This window comes from Saccoglossus kowalevskii, chromosome 16 (genome assembly GCF_978046115.1).
Source record: "Saccoglossus kowalevskii chromosome 16, keSacKowa6.1, whole genome shotgun sequence".
NCBI classification, from domain to species: Eukaryota; Metazoa; Hemichordata; class Enteropneusta; family Harrimaniidae; genus Saccoglossus; species Saccoglossus kowalevskii.
Genome location: NC_140656.1, coordinates 18,301,992 through 18,327,184, shown reverse-complemented (window position 1 = coordinate 18,327,184; position 25,193 = coordinate 18,301,992). Strand labels below are relative to the sequence as shown.

At 37.7% G+C, this 25,193-nt stretch overlaps 1 protein-coding gene across 2 annotated transcripts in view; it reads left to right on the top strand.

The window, feature by feature from the left end:
- LOC100376928 (carbonic anhydrase 1) overlaps positions 1-25,193 on the top strand; it is a 36,414-nt gene that overhangs the window by 4,888 nt on the left and 6,333 nt on the right. Inside the window, exons 1-3 of one of the 2 annotated variants that reach the window (XM_002735813.4) lie at positions 2,894-3,146; positions 17,474-17,590; positions 21,511-21,534. In XM_002735813.4, coding sequence (XP_002735859.1) covers positions 17,515-17,590; positions 21,511-21,534 — 100 coding nt within the window. In that variant the 5' untranslated portion in view covers positions 2,894-3,146; positions 17,474-17,514. Of the gene's footprint in view, positions 1-2,893; positions 3,147-17,473; positions 17,591-21,510; positions 21,535-25,193 lie in introns of those variants that run through there. The other variant, XM_078010194.2, reaches the window with a different exon arrangement.

Here is a 25,193-nt window from a genome sequence, read left to right as displayed (position 1 = left end):
GTTTTTTTTTCTTTCCGAAAATCACAAATTTCAAGCACGTTTTTTGGTGTTAAAGTTAGAGTATACCGGTGGTTTGCGCGAGGTTTGTGAAAAAACGCAATAGAATTTTGCAACTATGTAAATACGGATATGAAGCCAACATATCCAAGAGTAAGAAAAGCTAAACGGGGACATCGTAGCGCTATTCACTGAAACGCCATTTAAAATTAGGTCAACGGTAATTGGCAAAAACCGAACACCAAGAAATCGGCACTTTTATGATTTCAAACTTCAATCAACGTTAACTCCCGTTTTAGCAGCAAAATTTACATGGGCTAATTGTAAATGAAATGCTTTGAAAGTTGTTTTCGAGAAAAATCATGAACCGACATTTATATCTGTGAAAAACTTTGTTTTTTCACGCTATGGAGTTTTGTGACGGTCTGTGCTGATAACGAACGGTGACGTCATTCATTAAAGCTTGGATTATGCAAAGTGGGCGGTTCTGTTTGCGAGTAAAAAACAATACAGACACTACACTTGGCAGTTGAAGTGTTTGCAAATACAGTGTATTTATTTTTGGGCCGTTGTGTTTGTAAACTTATTAGTTCAAGCATGCCACGAGTTTCGGAGTCTCCTGGAGGCAGCTCGTACATACTGGCGATAGGGTGGACCCGTTACTGGTCGAGGTAACCCCCGAGGTAACCCCTAATAGCTTGACAGTTTCACCAGAGCGCGCCGTCCCTTTCCAATCGCTCGCATTCCAATGGCAGCTTTTCTATTTATTTCGAAAACTGCTCCCTTTTTTCGGGATGACGGGAAGCTAGGCTGGCTCAGTTTTGATCGAATACAATCAATCTCCTTGCGTGCAAAGAAATTCAAACTGACTGCCTAGACCGTGACGCCTGCGCTCCACTATTGAGATATTGCCTACTTTGCAAAATTGACAAATCTCTTTTTCTAGGGCGCCATTCAACAGTGACATGTCAACGAGTCGAATCTCGCCGTCTTCAAACGATCGGCCGTGACATTCACTCTCACTTTCTTCTTCTACGTCGGAAGGTAACAATATTTTCCTGCGAGATACAGACATCTCTCGAACGTTTTGAACAGGAGTATTACCCACTATATCGAAGTCTGATTCATCGGACTCTCAGTGTCACGGTAACACTTTCTTCGCCCACTTCATGGCTGACACTGGTTTCGACGGGGAAATCCGTTCTGTACGAACCCAGCATCGTCTCTTTCAACATCTTTTTTGACAAGAGTGATCATTCTTTTGACGTTTTTCTTCTTTCTTCCTCGCTTTCTTTTTCTTGAAAATTTTCGCGTGCTTACTATCTCGTCCATAATTAGTGAATGACAACTAAACTAAAGAATTACTGATAACCCTCTCCTTCTTTGCATATTTTGCACATTAATGAAGGAAGCTGCCCTGTTTTTTAATTGGTGTGAATAGAATAATTGTAAAATGTGACACAGTGATGTATGCCGGCATGTAGCATTTCCTGTGCTTTAAAATCAAATCCCGCAAAACAGAGTTTTACCGTCACTTAACAGTAACCTCGGGTCTTATACTTGTAGATGAATCTCTTCAACATTTAATTGTAACCGGACTCATTGTTATCATCTATGAAAACTACCTAGATTTTAGATGATCCTTTATTTTTTACCGAAGTCGTACGAAAAAGTCAACCCTTGCCTTGCGTGAAACACTGGCCCACTATCCGATGTCAAGACGTCGGCCCCCGGGGGGGGGGAACGCTACTATTTCGTTGCCGTGCGTTTTGTTCGCATGAGCACATTAGATAAAACAACCAAGTATTTATCAGACAGATTTATTACATGTAACATAATTTACGAATTTAGAAAAACCTAAGCATGCAAGTATGCCTACTTGGTGAAAACTCCTCTGAAAAATGGATTATATAAACCAGGTCCAAGCATATTATTATCATTGATCAACCTTTACATGTAGTTTGTGGCCTGTTATCAGAATTTTCATGCAATGCATAGCCACCACAGATGGCCGTATTTTATTGTTTGCAACCATATTTTGTAAAAGGGAGCCCCCTTCCAATGTAACTGCATTACTTCTGGACTAAGAAACTAACCCTATGGTCAGACACCTTTCAATGACAAAGCCAAGAAAAGATATTACAGAAATTTATTGTTAGTTTTTATTCTGTTAACATATAATTACATTGAAGTGGTACATTCATGTACTTTTTGTTTATTCAAAATTTGTTGTTTCAAAAGCGATTGTTTTGTCTTTGCTGTACTTCCTGTCTAGAAAGGCAGCAGTGCACATGTCTTATCAGCTGTGTGTAAACTACAAACAGATATCTTATCAGTTGTTTGTAAATAGCAAATAAAGAAAGTGGCCCAACTTAAAACTATTTACCCTCAGTTCAGTTATGTTTGTAAACCATGCATATTAATGAGATGCACTAGTTTGGTGTACACTGGATAAACAAAAACTTGGCCATTTGTTTGCACACAAGAAAAAAATCAGTTTACTTGTACAAGATATTTTTTTTTCAATAAAATAAAAAAATTGTGTATAAAAGGCAGAGAATGAGTAACATTGCATGTTCTTATTTCGTGACGAGTTTCGCCACATATAGTGCAAGCTGATCAGCCGTGATTTTCGTGGTTTCGGCTGAGAGCGTGATGATTAAATTTAATAACATATGTTTGCTTTACATTACTGCACTGCTTTAATTCTATAATTTCTAGTATTTTGAGCAAGGGCAAGGTCCTGTACCGGGACATAGTCGCTCGGTCCCATAGACGTCCATGCATTGAGACAAATAGATCGTCAGGTCCCTGTGGGCCAGAGTTTCGTATGCTGAATGGCAACCGCGTTGACCTAGTTGTACATATTCCGTCGGTTCAATGGAAGGTCACTATTGGCATTATATGTTCTAGTCATAGAATGTGTCGCGATAGCCAAAGTTGGTGACATTGCAGGTAAATATTCGACATAATCAATGATTGATTGTAATTAAGACAGTTTCGTTCGTACGAGATCACTGTTTCCAACGACGATAGTGTTAGGATTAAGAGTTGTGGAACGAGGCTAGTCATTCACAAATCCAATATGGCGCGGCGGTAACGGTTCGGCGGCTGCACGTAGTTTAGGAAGAAAATCATACGTGGTAATGGTAAGTTTCGATTTGCTGCTTTATCGGTAAAATATGTATTGTTAATATATTTTTTTAATAAAACGTTTGTTTATATTCGTCGCCGGCTCAATGGACTGACTGAATTTGATCGTCACTCTGGATCGTCACTCTAATCACAATCGCGTTTATTCTGGGGGCCATGTCATTGTATTGATCATTTGAGGTCATTGAGGAAGCCATGGCAAACTATACACGAAGAATGCGGCTTGAAACTAAAATATCGCTAAATAATTTATATTATTACACGCCAGCTGACTGTGAATGGGGCTATCGATCGATCGACTGACGCGTAGCGGAGGCCCGGGAGGGGTTTTTGAATTCAATCATTGCATGCATACTGCAACAAACAAAAACACGTAATATGTGTTGTTTTCAAACTTATAGTCACGTCTATGCACGCATGAATATAAGGTTATCAAAATCACAATAAAAAATAGGGTATATAAAAAAACAAAAAAAAAAACATAATCTGTGTTATAAGATTTCAGGCTGCGATGGAGTAAGATTTTGGCTGATGGATGCTTCACCATTGGAAGATATGTTTATTTTCTGATTCGTTTAGTAAATATCGTATTCAAGACTCAAATCGATTTATCTTAACAAAAACAAATTGAAATTTTATGCAAATATGGTGAATATGTTTGTCTGTTTTTTTTTTTGGCTAAAATATTTCACAGCATACGCATTTTTGCCGCATATCGTCAACAGAGGGCTTTGTGCAGTAGTGAAATAAATGAAAAACGGCTGGAACGTTTTGGTGGTGCACGCTGACTACAAATATATTTGTTAGGTCTAACGAATGTGCCTTGAATGACCAATGTTCCCTCGATCTCACCTGGATGACTGACGCTTAGATGGCGTATATCATTATGAAGAGCGGGTGTTCGCACAGGCTGTAACATGAATATGAATTCTGTGGGGAAAAATACAGTAAATGTACATGCAGCATTTGCGCAGCTCTGCTCAGAAATAGGGTTGTCATTCGTTGCCGGAAACTGGCCTGACAGAGCAGCAAAAAAATGGTTTTAGGTGGTATTTTGAATGGTGGGGAAATAGGCTTGTACGCAGTTGAGCGAAGTTGTGTGTATGTTTACTGACGAAAAGTTGAATATCTCGTGAATAAAAAAAATTAAAAAACAAACCTGTAAGTTGAATTTCCCTGCAATTATGAAGTTGATTTATCTGGGAGCGTTATAAGCGTTAGTCTAGCTTCACACTTAGATTAATAGAGAACTGAGGCGATTGACCAAGGAAGTGGTTCGGGCACACTTCCTTAACGAGTGTGCTATTACGATTTACAAGATTTACTTGCAACCTAATTTGTGAAACACTATTGTAAATTGGATCTGACTGTCTAATCAATGTACAATGTTTGTGGATGGCGAGGAGATGTTATTTTTTCTCAACTATCGACAAACAACCTGATATCACCCACAGGCAGAACCTCTAACGCCTGAGCTATAGAGAATTCTCATTTATATTTTCAGCAACATCATGGTCCGAATTGCACGGTTTCGCTAAAGCCGGCCATTCAGGGCTCATATCACTAATTGAATTTCCATAGACGACAATGTTAACATATGACGAGATTGCTATATGAAAATGAAGAAGAAAGTTGAAAACATGGCTCAAAAATGGGGAATCAACATGCCAGTAATCAACCATATGAAAAAAACTAACATGTTGGCCAGCTCAAACTCCTGCAAATCTCAGGTAAACAAGACTGTATTTGGATTGCATCAAGAGAAATCACTGGAAAAACACCAAGATTAGAACATCCAAATACACACAGGTACACAGCCGCTAAGTAGTAAACAAAAGACCACATGTTGGTCTCACCTTTGACCCAGTTGATTACGCCCTCAAACAGGAAGCACCTGAGAAAAAAAATGTTTAAAAAATTTCATTGGTTCTTGCAAGGCATTTAAATTGAGGGCTATGAGCAGCCATTGGTTAATTAGTGGCATGAGACCTTAAGAGAAATAAGATTTAATAAAGTTCTTGTTGATCTTATATATGATGGAATATCATTAGACGAGTAATTTCCCATGCAAACAAAATCCCCAAAATTTAAATTCTGGGAGTTATTTATCAAAATCTACCACTTGGTGGCGCCCTATACCCAGACAATTAGTTGTAGAAAGTGTCAACATGCACACTCAGCATAACACCAAATTAGATGGTAGGCAATGAATATAAGCCTGATTATTAGATGCAGTACTCTAAAGTATAATGTTCTTATTCACCATGCCACAAACAAGTACAGACCAACGTTTGGCATGATTAGTGATTTTAATTAATTTCTAGAAATAATACATAGAATTATGACAATTAAAGGTAGTTTATCACTATAATTTAAAAAAAAAATTCTACTGAATCAAAAGTCTCAATTCATCAGCTCATTATTTCTCCAATTAATTAAAAACAAAAAAAACAATTCCACGGTATCTGCATTTAGGCAGGAGACCTGTGACAGACAACCTTTGATATACCAAAACACAACAGTGGTTTGATTTACCATGGCCACACATAGAATTTGCTCAACATAAAAAGCTTAATCAAATCTTATGTGAAAAAAAGTAGTTCAACGAAAAAATTTTATGATTTAAAAAGAAATAAAAATAAAAATATACAAACCAGAAAAGGGTCTAAATATAAATTACTCTTATTACACATCCCTGATCAAATTAAATTCAAATCAACAGCATTTCTGATTATTTTTTTTTTTGGGGGGGGGGTTTACATGCACTGTTCAATAATAAACTCAAGATGGGATTAATTAGCTAACTATTCACCAAAATTCTGAGAAAAGAGCAATAATTGTGAAATTGAAAGAGTTGTAATACTTGGCTAATATACTGACAGTATGCAAATCTCTTGTCAGTGACAAGATACACAACACAATTTTCAGAATTTATTTGAATATTTGGGATTTTGACCTCATTAAACTTTGAATAGGGTACACTAGAAATGGACGCACTACAAATTGTTAAGATTGTCTGCCATAATGTGAAAATAAGACAAAAACCCCATAAAATGGGGTTAAGCATTTTTCTCAGAATTCCTAGAGCCATTGAAATTAGTGGTGACATGAATAATTCATTGATGAATGAATAAAATGAATAAAGTGGTAAAATAAAAATAAAAAAGATTCCCAGTTACTTTGCACTATACCTGCCAAATAAATGGAGCTGATCTCATGAAATGTGTGCTTGAACACACAACCTCATAATTATCAGATCTATGCAAGGTCAGGAGAAGTCAAAACTTATATTAATTAGGTCAAAGTAAACTTTGGTCATGTAAGATGAGATCTCCCCAAAATGACTAAATTCCAGTGAATAGAGCCATAATTATGGTCAAAACAACAACCTCAGGTGGTCCTAGGCAAACTGTTACTTCAGGGCTCATACCACTAATTGAATTTCCATAGACGACAATGTTAACATATGACGAGATTGCTATATGAAAATATATATGAAGAAAGTTGAAAACATGGCTCAAAAATGGGAAATCAACATGCCAATAATGAACCATATGAAAAAAAACTAACATGTTGGCCAGCTCAAACTCTTGCAAATCTCAGGTAAACAAGACACACCTACTGTATTTGGATTGCACCAAGAGAAATCACTGGAAAAACACCAAGATTAGAACATCCAAATACACACAGAATAAACCCACAGGTACACAGCCACTAAGTAGTAAACAAAAGACCACATATTGGTCTCACCTTTTACCCAGGTGATTACGCCCTCAGCGAGCACCTGAGAAAAAAAATATTTAAAAAATGTCTTTGGTGTGTGATGAATTTGTTTGCGAGTATCTGTTGTCCGACTTATTTAGCTGATTACTAGTGAAAGGCTGTGTTATGTCTGTCATCGTTTAGGCTCATGCGAGGTCCTGGACGGAACTCGACTCAGTGTTTTGGAACTAATTACGATATACCGTCGCTATCCGGACTACTAGTTCTGACAGTTGGTATTCGCAGTTAGTAATATAGTGAACGATTAATCAAAAGATATGACGTGTCCAGTACTCAGTATGATTGGCTGTATGTGTGAAGGCCACGCCTTAGAGTCTTTAAACTGCTTTGTAATTGGTTAAGGTTTTGAAAGTGAATAAAAGAGTTTTCAGTTGGTCTTGGCGAGAACACCACGACAGACGCAGTCTTCATTTTGGGGCTAGTCTTGGGTCCGCCTTGCGATAGTCTTGGGGACTTTTCCCCAGGGCGCTGTGTCTGATAGAGTACTCGACTGACTGACTAAAGACAAGAGTTGAAACGTATTTTGTTGTGTGCGTCTATTTGACTGTACAAGTTTAAGTGACATTCCCGATCCCGTACCTCAAGGGGACGCGATAGAGACAAGACGAGATTTCCCCCTGACACGTGTGGAGAACCCCAGGGAGAGTACTCCCCCTCATAGGTTCTTGCGAGGCATTTAAACTGATTGGTTAATTAGTGGCATGAGACCTTCATAACCGGCCCACAAACCCGTGCGTGATCGTGTTAGGATTGAGTCATTAAATTGAGTCATTTGATTGTGCGCGCCAGGAGCTGGCGCCACCAACGTTGCTGTATCATAAATGTGAACGTCCGGGTTCATCACAGATTAAAACAATGGCGATGTGTAGGCTTTGCGCTGATTCACCGATAGTCAAGAACAGAAGGTCTATGTTCGTTGACACGTTTCCAAATTTGTTTATTCCAACGTTGAAAATTGTTTGTGGGCAAGTGAATGAAGACTACGGAATGTCCAAATATTTATGCAATCCGCGTTTTAGTAAACTGACAAAACTGTCTGATCTGATAACATGCCCGATCCAGTTTCGTTGCAACAAACGCATTTCCCTCAGCTGCAGCACAACGCGCTTTCTTTTGATGGTCAGTAAGCTCGTTCACAGAGCATAAAGTTAGCAACATGTTGATTTCTATATGCCAAAACTGTAATCTTACCAATGAGTGATGTGTCGTTTCTGATTGGGTAACTTGAATACAAATGGTATTCTTGGGACGGAGCCACATCACCGAACGTTCTATGTTGCTAAGACGCGCACCCCCGGCGCGCACCACTGTATCAAGGAGTACATTGGCGCTTCATATCGGCGTCCTCTTTACACCGATCTGACACATACCATGCAAGGAGTGCCGGGAGTTTGTTCGAAACTTGGAACATTTCGAAGTCAATCGTCGATCGGCAAGTATTTTACTGATATGATAAATCGTTTATACTAAATCTTGATAAATGAAAATGTTTATATTGTAGAAATAAACTGGCCCCAGAATTGCGTAAATTTGAAATCAGATTACGCTGATAGTTCCTGTTTCGAAAGGCTTTTTACTCGTGATTTTATTGAGTTCAAGGACGTTTTACGCCCCAAAGTGGGCGTGACCACAGGAAGGCACCAGCGAGATTCGAAAGCCAACCGTTCAGTCTAAACCAAAGCAGTTAACCAATTTGCTAGCGAGTTTGCAAATTGGCTGCCCCAATACTTCTGAGACTTGCTGTAAGCTAGTTGAAACCTGAAATTGCGCAAAAAATTGTGAACTTCAAAAATATTTTGTTTGTCGTCTGTTAGATTCTGCTGTCCAAAGATTGAATTATGTATGACATTAATATTTTATTCGCTAAACAATATTTCCCTAAAATATGTGATTAAAAAGCAACTTTAATTGTAAAAGGAAAGCGATCACGTACATCCGGGTCATATAGTATTTATTCTATTGTAGAATCCAAAAATTTAAAATGCAGTCGTGGCAATTTTATTGTTTTTTGTTGCAATTGTGGCTGCAATTGTCGAAGACTGTCATACTCAGGCTCCTGGAGGCACTGGAAACTTATTTAAACCATACTCCCGGTGGGTCTACGTGCAAATTACTTACGCGCAAATGAAATTGGTCCTGCTTTTAAGATTATATCAGTTGCAACTATTGGTAAAAAGTGCTGTTAGGATACGTATGAATACTAATTCCCCATTATAAATAATGGGTCCGATGTAGATTCGTGTACTAAACTCAATATCTTACTCAAGCATCAACGCACACGAGGTCCCGACCTACTGTATTTCAATTATGATGATAATCAAAATATTTAGGCGACCAAATTATTTATTGATTCACGGCGTCTAATTAATAATATCACATCATACCTCTCGCGTCGAGTATAGTGGTTAAAGGGACACCTTCCAGTTAAGCCTAATCTCACAACAAATTTACTTTCTGGATTAAAATAACAATGGATAACAAAAGATAGATTAGCATTGTAAACAACATAAACAATAGTGATTCTTTGGTGCAATCCATGGGATTGAGCGGTTCCCCTTTAAATAACATCCAACTTAAGGTAGCGAGACTATTATTTGTGTTGAAAATTACGATTTTCACTTTTATTTATTAATTGATGAAATGCACTATAAACTTTCATGTGATAAAGTCAACATAACATAGAATGTTATGTAAGTTGGTTAAAATGTAGATTTTCTGAAGGGAAACAAGGCAGCCTCAGTAGTGTTTTCCAAAATCAACAACACAGGTTTAATCTGTGTGCCTATAAGTTTCAAAGATAAACTCAAGACAAAGCAATGTTAGGATGTGTTATCAGTAGCTATCTGACACACAATGAGTGTTTCCAAACATTTGAGTGACCTGTCTCCGCCCCTGTTTGTTTCACAGATTAGTCATTTGCATATGAATGTGTCAGAAACAAGGTCATACAGCCACTGAAAAAAAAATCATTGATTTTGGTGTTTTCATATGCCGAATTTATCCAATTATCGCTATCCTATTCCTTTATTTTGTTGGTTTCCAATAGCCTTACACATTTGGATGTCCCTACACATGTTAAAACAGACCTTGATGGGGAAACAAACTGATTGTGCCGATAAACAAGCTTGAAAATCTTTGCTGTTACTTCATGGACGTTTTCTAGGAGCTTAGGTTTTTCAAAATACAAGGTCTTTAACAAAAAATAACGTATACTTATTGTCGTCGGATTAACACCAAATTTTCACAGCTTTAAGGTGACAGTGAGGGGAACTTGAATGTGTCCAGACAAACTATTTCATCGACTATTTACCAACGAGTTGTGGTTTGAGTTGGGGGCAATGCGACTAAAACAGTAATTGAAATTCAGCACACTATTTTTTAAAACGCGTTGCTTGAATAAAACTGACCAGACACATTCAATTTACCAGACTATTGAACAACTAGGAAAAGTGAAAAAAATACTTCTTATCGCCAGCATAAATGCGTAATTATTTTTTTTACAGAAAAAGTAATTTTTCACCTTTGATTGAGTAACGCGTCGTAGAATGCAGATACCGGCATGCAAAATACACTTGTGAAAAGCTTGAAATCTGGCGATTCTAAAAATATATACTTTCCTGGGTCTATTTGTAGTCATTTAGTCACAATTAGAAGATGAAAACAAGTATGCAAATAATAGTCCCGCTACCTTAATATAGATCGTCAAAATCTTGGGTGTAAATGCACGTTATAACAAATTTAGTATGAATACTATGAGGTTATTACGAGGATACCTCAACGTATGCACGAAGACAGTACAGCGAGAGTATCGACCGACAGGCAGCGGAGGTCGATGCGACGGTGTACTGTCTGAGTGCATACTTTGGTATCATCGTAATAACCTTATTATCATACATCTTTTCCTTCCAAGGATACATCATGGGAGTGCCGAATTTCGAAATGTTTAGAACAGTATCAGCGAACTTCTTTGTGTGGAGTTCGGTCAAACCCTGGTGGTAGCCATGTTTTTTTAGATGACGCTTACGCACGTAATCATTCCATATTTGGAATTCGCATTTCCTAATATAGTACGATAAAATTATTAATATACCGCAAAATTACGGTGACATATGTATAATAATAGTATATATTTCGCGTTATTTGTGCCATTTACACACTCTAATTTTTTTGCAAAACACCCAAAAATACACACGACTCGGAGTCTGTATCTGATGCAAATGTATATTTTTATATGCTCTAATGTACTGTTTATAAGTGCCTGAATAAATATACAACATTTTTTTCATCCATATTTTTGTATCTCGTATTTCCACTGGTAACTTTTAGAGTAAATCACTGATGAGAGAACTAAGTACAATTTTGAGAGGTTTAAACACATCGTACAATAAAATCACTACGAAAACTCTTTCAAAGCAGACATGGGTCGCAATCAAAACGCCATTGAACAATACGAGTATAACAGCACAATACAGTACCTAACAACCTGTTCTTTTAATCCAATAATAAAGCACACGTGCTATTTATTCAGTGGTATGTTCTCTTGAAAATAAGAATTCTATGCACAAGTTGACCCCACACGCCCTTGCAAGCAACTGTTTTACAACAATTGTCAACGTACAATGCTATGAATGATGACGCAGTGTCTCGAAACAGATGCATTTCATGCAACCAATGTTAGAAGTACTCGTACTAATTAGGTTATAATTGGTTTTAATGACCTTTACAATAGACTGACCTACTTCTTGTTCACTGACAATTTTTCCCGAGGTCGAGAAATTGAATGACTTACATTTTAATGTGCAATTTTGCCAACTTCAAAACCTATTGACTCTTAAAAAACACTGCCACAATAATCTTGTTCATAAACTATGGCTACAAAACTGTTAAAGAAGTGTTGACTTAGATGGAGTGACAATTTAGAATAGTTGTTTTCCAAACTTTTTTAAAAACAAAATTGAGTTGTTCCCACAATTGTGACAGCACCGTGCATTGTGACTCCCTTTGTAGTAGAACTTTTCATTTTTTACAGAACAAAGACTGGAATATGTAGATTTGAAAATAATAAAAATATGCAACATGACAATTTAGCTCTCCCAAGCTGCATCTCTTCCTTAATCCAATTGTAATTTACGTTTGATATACCAAGCTCGTACAGTAAACATTCTGATTTCCTTTTGTTTGTCGCTGTTTTTTTATCCCCCTTGTTTTGGGTATATGGTTCATTGTACAGACCAGCCATCTTTTAACAACAGATAGAACAACATTTAACAACAGATAGATTTGAATTGCAAATACGGCATAAAATGGACATTATATTATACCAGTGTGTAACGCCTGTAGGTGCACTTGTGATAGTGTGAGAGGTACTTTTAATGTTGACAAACCGATCTAAAAATACTGATATACGTTTAGACATTCTATACACAACCCAAAGCACACGTTTTAGCACGTTCGATCGACAACATGCAGATAGAAAACAACCAAATTAAACATGAAACATTAAAACAATATTGTTTTGACTGAATTAATAAAGCCTATTAAAAATATCAATATTTCTAACACCTAATTAAATATTCATGCACCTCGGGATGGGCGAATATTTTCAAAGGTCAATCCGTCTATTTCTCATTCTAAACATATCTGTGTTGTGCAAGCGTCTTCTTGCCACATTAAATTAAGTAAAAAAAAATAGACAGTTGTAGTAACTATTTGCATCCTTTTAAATGTAACATACATCAAAAGGTGACGACTTGGATGTAGAGTTGGCACATTGAAAGTGGTTGGTAATTATTAGAATAAAATACATTTGTCTCAAAACACTTTTTATATAACTTATCGCTTAACCTTTTCACTACCGGTTGTCCCTTTTCATCACAAATTCACAAAATAGTCCTGTTTATAGACTGCACTTTCCTTCAGAGGATTTGGACAATTTTTTTTTTAGTGAAAACCGAATATTGATTCAAAAAAGTCCGATGGTGAAAAGATTAACACGCTCGTTACATTCTATCCACCGAGGCTCGGAAGTTAATGATAAGCATTGTAGAAAAGCTTTTGAAGTTATTTTTTCCCTCGGACTTCCCGTTACTTTTGTTAAACGTGATATGGCTTGGTATCTATGATTATGAATGCTAAATAATGTTATTACGACGACGGTTGGTTCCTGTTCGTCTGATAACTGGGACGCACAGAGTATGTGCGTGCGTGTATGCGTGCGTTTGTGCATGCGTGCGTCCGGATCTATATCTTAGACATGCCTTGACTGATTACTATTTACTACTTTATACATGTCTCGAACATATTCTTCTTTTAGAACGCACCCGGGGTTAATGACTTCATGCCTTAGTTACGCCGTAAACACCTTGTGAAAGATTTCACGTGTTTACCTTGATATACAATTATGCCATTATGTACCTAGCCCGACGAGGTCGCGTGAGTTGCGCCCTCCGCGGTGCTCCAAACCCAAGACACTGCTGACAGAACGATGCAATTTGTCGCTTCCACAACGATTGTTGGTCGGTACCAATCAAACTGCTGATACGTCAGATAGTGTGTTTTTTTTTCTTTATTCAGATGGAGTTTGGAATCATCATTTTGAAACAAAAGATTTTTTTCGCAGTCACGCTAGTTTTCGCGAACACGTTAAAAAGGCTAAATTGACAATTAATTATATTTTTTGTAAAACAAAAAAGAATTCCCGACTTTGCCAGTCTAGTCTGAGTTTTATAATTGTACAACACACTGAGACAAACAAAAAACTGAATAAAAAAGTTTCCCCCGCCTCGTGTATTGGTTAAATATATGTATATGCATTTATATTCACTCTCGTTGATGACTTAGTATTCGCTTTCAAGAATGAAATTGTCTTCATTTTCGAGAACGCACTGCAGATTACAAGTAATAAAAGTATTATCAGTGCCTTTGTGTTATGCTACACTGCGTATTCCTTGAGTTAACCGTAGTTACGCCACCATGAACACCTTGCGTGGGAATTATTATTGGAATGTCACGTGTTTACCTTGAGATACAATTGTGCCATTACGTGCCTTGCGAAATGGGGACTGTGTGGTTTCGATATCCAGGTATGGTAATTTTGAAGTTTAGTGATGTTGTTAGTTTTGGCCTTAGTTACGCGGTGAACACTTTGTGTAGGATGTCACGTGTTTACCTTGAGATTCGATAGTGGCATTGTGCTTTACGAAATGGACATTGTATTGTTTCGATAGCCAGGTATGGTAATTTTGAAATTTAATGTTCAGCTGAAGCTGGTAACATGGAATAGCACTATGGGAAACACGTTGTGCGTTGTTGGGTTTCTTGTTTTTCTTTAATTCAGATGGAGTTTGGAATCATTATTTTGAAACAAAACGGACGAGACGATTAGATAAACCGAATGTAATAACAAAACTATTAAGACACTTTCTCATCAAGTATATTACAAACCAAGTAAATAAATGCAATAATAGTAATTATTATTTATTTTTCACTGTAACGCCATAAGTTACAGCGTGCCGTAATTTTGCAGTATTGCGCTGGGTATTTTCATCCTATCATCTGAGAAAACGTGAATTCTAAATATGGATCGATTACGCGCGTAAGCGTTCTCTAATAATAAATAAAAACATGGCTGCCCCAAGGTTTGACCGGACCCCACACAAAGAATTTCGCTTAATGTGTTCTAAATGTTTGGGATTTCGGCATTCTCGTGATGTATCTGTCACAATTGTAAATGAAGTGAGGAGTCGGGTGTGTATTATTCGTTGTGTGGTCAGGATATCGGGAGTGGGATTCTTCGAGTCGGGGAAACTCACTTAGCAGCGGAGGCACAGTGATCGTTGATGTACACCCATTCAATTAGAATTACTAGTATGCACAGAGACAGAAAACACACCCAGATTTGAAGGTTGCTTGAAGTATTTTAGTATATAATCCCACCAAGCTAGTTTGTCCCTACTAAAATTACTACAGGGAATCACAAAACTTGGGGCGTAGGCTCTTGGCAGGCAGTCAGGCAGGTGTTCCCTTGGCAGTGTCTCTTCTGCTTAGCAACCGGGTGTCGCCTTATATCAGCAGACAGACATTCCTTCACAAAAATACATATTTCTTCACAAAAAAAAAAGAGCCGTTGAGACTTTCCCAGTTTTTCCTTGGGTAATAAAGTCACAGCTTTCCCGGTAATAACATTACAAGAATGTATCAAACCTCTCCAAACAAGTGTAATTCTAATTTAGTAAGTCAAATTGAAACAAGTATGGATTGTATCATCTGTGTGTAAACAGGAACCCACAAATGATGTGGAATGTATTTTGGCTTTGTGACAGTTTTACTGCTTCGTGTATACTAGTACTTTGCAGTATCCTTGTATTAACCTCATAAAATCATAACAAGAAACATAATCGGGTTGAAAAAAATGTGAATTATCGAAGAGAAGACCTAGTTGCAACAACAAATTCAAGTCTGAGTCTTATACGCACTGAGACAAACAAAAATCTGAATAAAATTCCCCCCCCCCGAGTATATATATCATGATGTATTTATATGCACCCTCGTTGATGACATAGTATTCGCTTTCAAGCATGAAATTGTTTTCATTTTCGAGAACGCACTGCAGTTTACAAGTATTATCAGTGCAATATAATGCTGAATGCCTTTATGTTACGCTACACTGTCACTGCGTATTCCTTGAGTTAACCGTAGTTACGCCGCCATGAACACCTTGCGTGGAAATCATTGGGACGTCACGTGTTTACCTTGAGATACATTATGTGCCTCACGAAATGGAGATTGTATTGATTCGATAGCCAGGTATGGTAATTTGAGTGTAATGATCTTGTGCGTCTCAAACTGGTAACTGGGTTAGCAATATGAGTAAGTCGTTGCTGTTGTTGGGTTTCTTGTTTTTTCTTCATTACAATGGGGTTTGAAAACATTATTTCGAGTCAAAAATGACGACACGATTAGATATGCAGAATGTTATAACTAAACTATTAAGAGGTACTTTCATATTCAGTATATTATAAACCAAACTGTTACTAGTATTACAAAAACATAAATGCAAGAATAAAAATAACATATATTTAAACATATGTAAATGCACATGGATTGCATGTCCAAGTATAACCTATACAGTTTGCAACTATACTAAAACAAATTAAGTTTCAAAAACAAAATATAAAACCTTCTGTCAGTTCTATAATTTCTCATGAAAAAAATCTTGTTCGTTGAGGCTTGAGCGAATGTACAAATTTGTTACATCGGCAAACCAATTTTACAATAATTAGTTATTATGATTATTATACTTAAACATATCCAGCAATACGCATTTTCACATAAAACTATACAGATATGTACGTGAATATAATTATTGATTCTGACCCATCCTTATCTATTGTGTAAGGGGACGTTCATAATTGTATTCACGTCTAAATTGTCGCTGTTGAATGCCTCCCAACGTGATCCACTGCATCATAATTACCACATCAGACGTTAGGCGATTGATGACATCAAGGGAATTTCTCAGTCAGTTTGAATGGTTGAGGGCCATGACAAAAATCTTGAAGTACACAAAATCGGCATGCGGATTTTCTCAATTTATTAATCCCCGAAATTTAGACTGGAATATTAGAATTAATAAGAAAATGTCACAATTTTAGTATTAACGAGGAGATTCCACACATCTCCGTTTTCAAGTTGTATTTGTATAGACATGGTTAGATTATATATGATAGCAACGTGTTATAGCCAGAGTCGACACCGTGTCAGTCGAAACTATCTCGGACTCGTTTTCAGTTACACTGACAGTTTCATTCGGCAAACTTTGCTTGTTCGTATACTAGTATACAATTACATGTACGTTCACATCACAGATCGGCTTTCACTTTCGCTGACCGTAAGCACACTCGGTGAAAGTCTCGTGTAGACAAACAAATGAGGCAAGCGAATGCAAATCGCGGTGTTTCAAGTCAAACATGTAGTACCTGCCATGTCGTGACGTCAAAAATAGATATTTCGGGAGTCAGTATTGCCACGGTTCTTCTAGTAACCGTGGTAATGCCAAACAGCTACCAGTCTGAATAATACGGCAGTGTTTATATAACGTGCATTGGTCTAAAATGTCGTAGTCGTACTTATAAACCCCTTGCCATATGCATGAATTATCAATCAATATTTAGATCTTTGATCAGTTACGGCTATGAAAGTGAAAACAGCGTGATATTTGATTATCCAGACACAGATACTATTTATAGGCATTTTATGAGATCTGCAATAAGTTTATATGGACTTCTGTTTCTTTGTTTTACGAGTATGCGTATTTGGGTTGTTTCTGATCACGCTTAGTTGAGTTTAACAATGTCCAATGAATCGGATGTTACAATGCCAGTCGGCGTCGCTGATATTCGACGCAAATATACATACAGAATCACCAATACTCACGCGTGGAACTATTTTGTGCGGCGGGATACGCTGCGTAAAGTTACAGTGAAACTATATAACCGGACGTACTATTGATTTCTGTAATTACTTGCTTATATCTCCACAGTCGCCTCACACGTAAAAAGTTGTAACTAGACAGAGTCGACCATGAATGCTGGTGCCGTCGTTTTGCTTGCTTTTATATCACATTCCCTGATGGTGCCTGTCCTATCTAGCGGTAGCGGTAAGTTTTTTTTTTACTTGGTCGATATTTGTCTTGTATGTGAAAGCATGTATGTAATATAGTCTGATATATTAAACTGGGGTACATATCAAATTTTAACGAGATGTACTCTGGGTCAGTGTGTTGTGTATCCTGGATACAGCGTGTCATCGTCCCTCAGGGCGGTGAGCGTGTCTAACACATCGCCGACCAACACAAGTATTGTAACTTCTATTCATAACTCTCAAGCAACGAGTCAGTGGTATACACACATTTGAATGCCAGCTCCGTAAGTCGGTGTTCTCCCCCGGGTTTTGGTCAATGGTGGCAGACAACAACTAGCATATAATTTTTCTATTTTATTCATAATGTTTTTTCGTGCATCTCTTCACAGACTGCTTGTACGCTATATTACATGTAGTTTTATAGTCAATATTATCATGGAGGTGATATTATGAAGTACTCGTCCGCTGTTTGTTGTTCACAAATAGTAACAAAATATGTAGCGGAAGATTCTCGGTTAATTGACAACACTATCAACTCATGGAGGTAATAAGAATTCTTATTACCTCCATGATCAGCAAAACTCTATAAAGTATCCCTGGCCATATTGGAGACTGAAATCAACTATAGAATCTGATAAAATTATTCATATGAACAGATGATGTCATCGATTTCTATGTGTCTTTTGTTCATCTTTACACATTGTGTACGTTGCTATTGGACCTTATCGAACAGGGCGCGGCGCGACGACCACCGCCCTTTAAATGAGGTATTTTTGGCTCAGAGGCCTATAATATCTTATTAATACATATACTGTTATCAGAATTATTGTGACAAACATTTCTCGCATAGTTGGGTCATGTTGCTGGTACATGCATGCTTGGGGGAGTGGATGAATCTACTTGATATAGAAATAAACGAAAAAATAAACTCTCAGGATATGTGGCACTGGTAAATTAGGTCGGTGCCACGTGATTGAGGAATTATGTAATCCTCAGACTAATATATAAACTGAGTGTAAAGTACATGCAGACTCAAATAAACTTAGCATGTGTTTTACTTCCGTTGGTCATTGTTTATGATTTTAAAGAAACAGCGATGACGTGTCTAGTTGCATAGACAATAGTAAAGATGCATGCGGTAATAGTAGCGTTCACGCACAACACCGTGACCGTAGCATGGGCCTAAGAGGTCTAGACAGTTAGACCATGGAGCCATGGTTAGACTAAAAAAAAAACACGTTTGACCGATGTCTCACGCTTACTTTGGTAACTGTTTCAAAAGGTCAATGCAATCATGATGGTCCAGTGGCCGACATCCTATGTGTATCATAAACAGAGTCACCAATCGGCAATTTCTGTTCTGATCGAAAATTCGAAATGCCTGGCGCTAGCGATCGGCGTGAGGAGGTCCCACATTTTACGTCCCTCACTAGGGTACTACGACCACTGATCAAGTTGAAGCTGTCAGATTTTTCTGTAAAATATAGATATTTGGTAATAAGAACAAGAGAGATTCCTCAAACTTTTGAAACTGCAAAGTAAAATGCTCAAAACCACATTGACTATTCGAAACGAAAAAAGTAGTTATTATTAACCGGTCTTCAATAAATGTGCAAATGAGCGGCATTTATCATTTCTCATTATAAGCCGACATGTAAGACGCGTTAGTACACGCCGAATGTTTCTAATCCGTGAAGTAGAACAGTACATGGAATTAATAATATAATAATTTTAGCTCCATGAACAGTAGAAGCCGGCGCACAGGAACGGATTTTCCAAAAGATCGGAGCGTCGACTTCTGGTTATTTTACGTGTTCGCACTGAGCTGATTGATACGAGTGAGGTCGTGGGCTAGTATTTCTCACGAATAGAAAATAAGTGAATGACACCGCCCTGGCGCCCCACGACGCTAGGGCAAAGATGTGGTAATTTTGCGAAGCCGCGCTCTGGCCCTCGTATCATGTTTTATTCATGCTGATTAGGCATTACGTGAGGTACTGTACCACCAAATCCGAGTCCTTTTTTCTATCAGAAGGATTGTGCACCGAGCAAAGTTTGATAAAAAAAAAGGCGGACAATTTCCTCCCGATCTCCTCTGAAGCACAGTCCTGATAGAGGGACTGTGTCTGAAGTAACCCCGTGGGACGAGTAAGCAATATCGGACGAATCGCCCTTCACCGTTACAAGAATGCGTTATTCAGTTACACAGCAGTGCAGTAGATGATTTCTTACAAAACAACCGACAACAAACATTCAGAGCGTGTCAACAACCTACCTGGTAATGCCGCGTGATCAAGGCCGAAAGTAAGAAAAAATGTTTATTAGTTACAAAACAATATGTCATTATTTCCGTTGGTGTAATCATAGACCTTAGAAAGAGAGGGACAGGCCTTTTGATTATAAAATAAAGGCTTTCACGACATCCGGCGTACAACGTGGGTTACTACAGTTATAAACAAATGATCAAGCTAAGGAAGCCGTATGACGTCACTCACAATCACTCGGCCGCGCAGTTTGCAACACGTCTTTCAGTGCTTGTGCTCATTACATTGAATTTTTAATTTCAATACAAGATCCATTTTTTTAAGGTCATTCTAAGGTCTATGGTGTAATCCAGGTGAGTTGTCCGTTTGGATCCCAGGACGATTAGACCCCACGTACGACCGTACGATGTGGCGGCTTACGCCGGTTAAGACGACGGAACAATCTACAGTAAGGCAGAACAAAGATAAAGCACTGTAAATTTATCGGTAGTTAGTTTTTGTTGTTGTATGGTATCCCCCCCCCATTTGGTGCATGTTTCACAACATTGCCAACTTGTTTACACGTTCGCGTGCGTCATTCGAACAGCATTCTGGTCAATAGCACCAACTCATCGTAAAAATCCGACAAGCAACAAGTTGTTGTTGGAGGCCGCTAGTAAATATGTAGTCGACAAATGTACTTTCAATACCTAATGTTTTTGATTAAAGCGCGGTGATCGTCGCACAGCGCGTGTTCATGTAAATAAACAATGTATTTTACACGCGTCGTATATGTCGCTATGAGTCCCATATCGAACAGGACGCGGCACGACGACTGCCACCCTTCAATATACTGCGAGAAAGAGTCGGTCGAATTCGTATGTCATTTGTCGAGTCAAAACACTGTACAAAAGATATTATATAGAGAATACAACAGCATGAAGACCACTGCACATTGTCCCTTGCACCATAACCCACACATACACCCAATATTGTTCGACTACGTTCATTTGCATTCGTATTTCGTGTTTACAAGTTCGTTCCGGGGCCGTAACCATGCCACGGAATTCACCTTGTGAACATACAAATACTAGTACACTGCTTAACGCGGCGCCTTTTTATCTTGTCATTGATAAGAGAGGGTGTGTCTGAACGTATTCGAACAATGCATATGTGAGTGCATTGTATCCACCATAGTTCAATGAACGTTATCCGCCGCGAAAGTATTGTGATACCATACCCCTTATCTCTTTCTAAGGTCTATGGTGATACACACGAATTGTGATTTAGTAACTTGAGCTATGTAGTGCATCCCCTGGGGATGTTCGCAATAGTGTGGGTCATATATCTTCTCCCTTCAAACTAAAACGTGTCGGTGAATGTTCTGAATTCAACTTGGACTTTCACACTGGCACCTAAAATACGATATACGAATAGTTGACGTGTGAGCCCTGGGGGCATAGGTAGTTACTTTTGAACAAAGAAACAATGCGCATTTGAGCGGAGTTTACCTTAGCCAATTACGTTACGCGATTGATGAGTTAATTTGTGTGAAATTTATAATTTATAAAAGCGTGTCGAGTTTCAGCACTACAGATCCTTGGTAGTGTTGATTTTGATCCCCACTGCGCCCCCAAAAACTAAGTGGTCAATTACAATTCCCTACTAATGCTGTTTTTTTGTTTGTTTGCAGACTGGGGATATGAAGATGCGAACGGTGAGTTGATTGAACCCCTGACAATTAATTTAGTCGCCCAAGTCACATTGCACATTTCACTGTGAATTGCAACAATGCGCTTCTAAATAGAATCAAAAAATGCTACTGGAAAAATGCTACCTAGTAGGAATTGCATCATTTGCAAATTAAATATGTGCAGAACAGGCTGAAACATAAAATATATTTTGTAAGAAAATAAATCATATGAAAAATTAAAAGTATATACAAACACATTTGAACATATTTCATTTCATGTTCTGCAGGTTCTTGCACCTTAGATAACCATGGCGAACTAACGTTTACCTCCATGCGTTCACTTGTACGTCCATGGATAAACTTTCTTACAATGTTACTCTTACCTTCCAGGCCAAACAAAGACCCCTAACTTAGTGAGTGTCAATTGTTCTTGAGTTTAACTTCATATTCTGCAGTTAATTTCAAATTACTCGGCTACAGTATCAACAATGTTTGGTTTGTATGTTGGCCAGGAATACATATTTGTAATGTTTGAATGAAACTTTAAAAGAATGAGTTAGGGGGCATTATTTCAAAGTGTCGCATGCTTAGTGCGACACTCGGCTTTTTTAGCTATTATACATGTAATGCGATGTTAATAAGATCTGTCAAATTCTGTAACAAATTAGCGCAAACTGTCAGGGGATTTTATGATATCAGTTTCCAGTGAGATTGGTGTGTGAATAGACTAGTAAGTGAATACCTAATGACTCGAGCTAAGCGCCGAAATCCCCAGGGTTTGAAAATACTGCCCAGAGAAATCCTGATGATGTCATTTTGAACTCATTTATATTGACTAATAACATCGAAATAGAAACTGTTTGGAATTAGAGCATTGGGAAAATACACTGCTTAAATAAATATAAATTATATATTATGAACACAGACCGCCAGATGCGTTCCAACACTGGGTGGCATGCACTTCATCATACCAATTACAAATTATCATGTCCATCATTTCTGATGTGCAAGGAAGCTGGCATATAATCAGTGATTATTGCAGAGACAAATAATAGAAAAAAAAACAAAAAAATGTGATACGGATCTGAATAGTTAATCTTAGTTACCCCTAAACAATTATTGGTCCATCCCTACCGAGGTTTTGATAGTTTCAGTTTAAGTTGCAGCCCTGTCTCAGGGTTACTATACACTGAGGTTTCGGAGCTAGATGCTACTTCACCGACTGGAATATATTGATTGCACAATAGCATATAAGGTGTTTTCCTTTGATCTACTTGGCACAAAATGTTAACCATGTGTTTGTATGGTTTCTTCCCGTAACATATTGTTACAGATGTAACATACTGTAAAGGGGGTAATTATTCACTGGGTTTTAATTTAGCTTATTTCGCTGACTGGAAAATGCGCTAAATTAAAACCCAGTGAATATGTAAAATTTAGCATAGAACACATTATCTAAATGACGAAACCGTGAATTTAAAACCCACTGAATATGCCTGAAATGGTAAATCAGTGAAATTTAAACCCAGTGAAAATTAGTCATTTTACAGTATGTGCTGATTTTTTTTTCATTATTTTTCTTTCCTTTCGGTGCACATTATTTGTGTTAATATGATTAATTTGATAATTCGTCATAAAAATAGATTTACAAATCACCGTGTTAGACTCTAGCGAGGATCATTTTTAGTTTTCTTTGTTTTGGGTATCAAATTCAGGATAAATCAATGTCTCGCGTAGTGACTAAACGCGTGAGCGTGGGATACAAATTGTACACAATGTTAAAGCGGGAGGGTCGTCACCTGCGCACGCGCGGAAATTGAGTCCCAAGTGACAATAATAACACACGCTAAAAACGCAAAGGCTCATGGGTAGCAACAATGACACGCTATGGCCATCTGACGCATGCGCAGGTGACGACTCTCCCGCTTTAATAATTGTAGCTAATGCAACTCGTGTGTCGTGGTACGAGAAACATGCTGCGTAGAATAGAAGTAAATACAAAATGACCACTGTCAATGCAGAGAAAGAGAGAAAGCCTTGTGTGCAAATATTAGACTGTCGGAAAGCCCAAGTAATGAACAATTACATTAAATTAAATTAAATTGTACTAAATTAATGTCAATTACAAATTAAAACCATGCCTTGGACACATGTTGTGCAATATCAACATCGTCTCTAGTCCAAACAATAAATAATATTGATAAATACACACACGGTGCTTGTTAAAAAAAAAAACTGGCCAGGCTGACAATGCAAATCGGACATGATGTTTGCATGTTTTATATTCATGACTTGAAACCTTATCTGGGATAATTAATTGCAGGTGTGTTTCTAAATGTATATTAAATATTCATGTACCTATGGGGAAAAGAAATGCGTGAGACGTCTCCGCGAGACATGCACACGACAAAATAGCTTAGTACAATCTATCTACGTGAGATAATTCTAGCAAGGGGTAGGGTGACGTACACAAGTACGACATTATATTACGGCGAGTGGAACAGAAATAACAAGTCCGCAATTAATATAGATATATAAATTATGCAAAAATAGAAAGGATTGAACTTTGAGGTCATGCTGTGCGACTTTGAAAGCCGTTCGCGAGATGAGTGGACGCATTTGAATTAGTATACCAAGGTATCCAGTGATGTAATTTTACCCACAAACGGACTTGAAGTTTTTAGGCTAATTTTTTTAAACCACTTTTGCCCCCAAAAAGCATTTTTTTGACCCAAAATTAATAACGCATTCTGGATATTTAAAAAAAGACAAGTTTTACAAAGTTTGTATAATAAGCTTTCAGAAAATATATAACATGTTGGATATATAATACCATCTTCATTGTCTAGTTACTCAATTAAAAAGCAAGTCAAATAAACTGCATCTCAAGATTATAAACAGCATTCTTAAAATTACTGTCTTGAATATATCGGCATGGACGCTTGCTCTGCTGTTTGCTGTGGTATGAGTTTATTGAACTTTGTCCGGCGACAGTTGACTGATCGTGTGTGTTTGCTTGTTTTTTCTGTTCAAGAGGACTTGACACCGAAATCATAACAGTTGGGCCTAGTTTAAATATTGGTTAGTATTTTGCTGCTGTATATATTATTACCGTAGTTGTAATTTAACTAGTGTACCGATGCTATTGTGAATTGGGGGTGGGTGGGGGCTCAACCGCAAATATATTGGTAGCATAATTTGTAGTCAGTTTATTGCATATTCGAAGTTGTCTCCCATTATACACCACCCGCCTAGTATATTATGCTTGTGTCTGTTTCCATCATAATTGCCTTCTCCATACAGCAGTATATCATTATATCCGTAATGTCCGTGATTAATGATGCGTATGGTACGCTTCATTCGTAGGTTGATATATACATATAGGGCGATGTAAGAGCGAATCCAGCCACATGTAATCAATCACGGTTAGGGTTAACGGGGAAGTAACCTAACAGCATGGTAGTCCCAGATTGAAATGTTTTCACAACTGCTTAGGAATGCAATTTACATCTTTTAATTAGCCAACGTTGCCACTATGTTGATTTTCAAAGAATGCATGATGGGTAAAAAAAACGACTTCACGGCTTCTGTTGCAAAAATAAGAAAATGATTTCATCCGTTATACCAACGCGAATTAGTTCAAAGTTGCAGTGCGCACATATAGTCATAAGAGTAGAAATTAG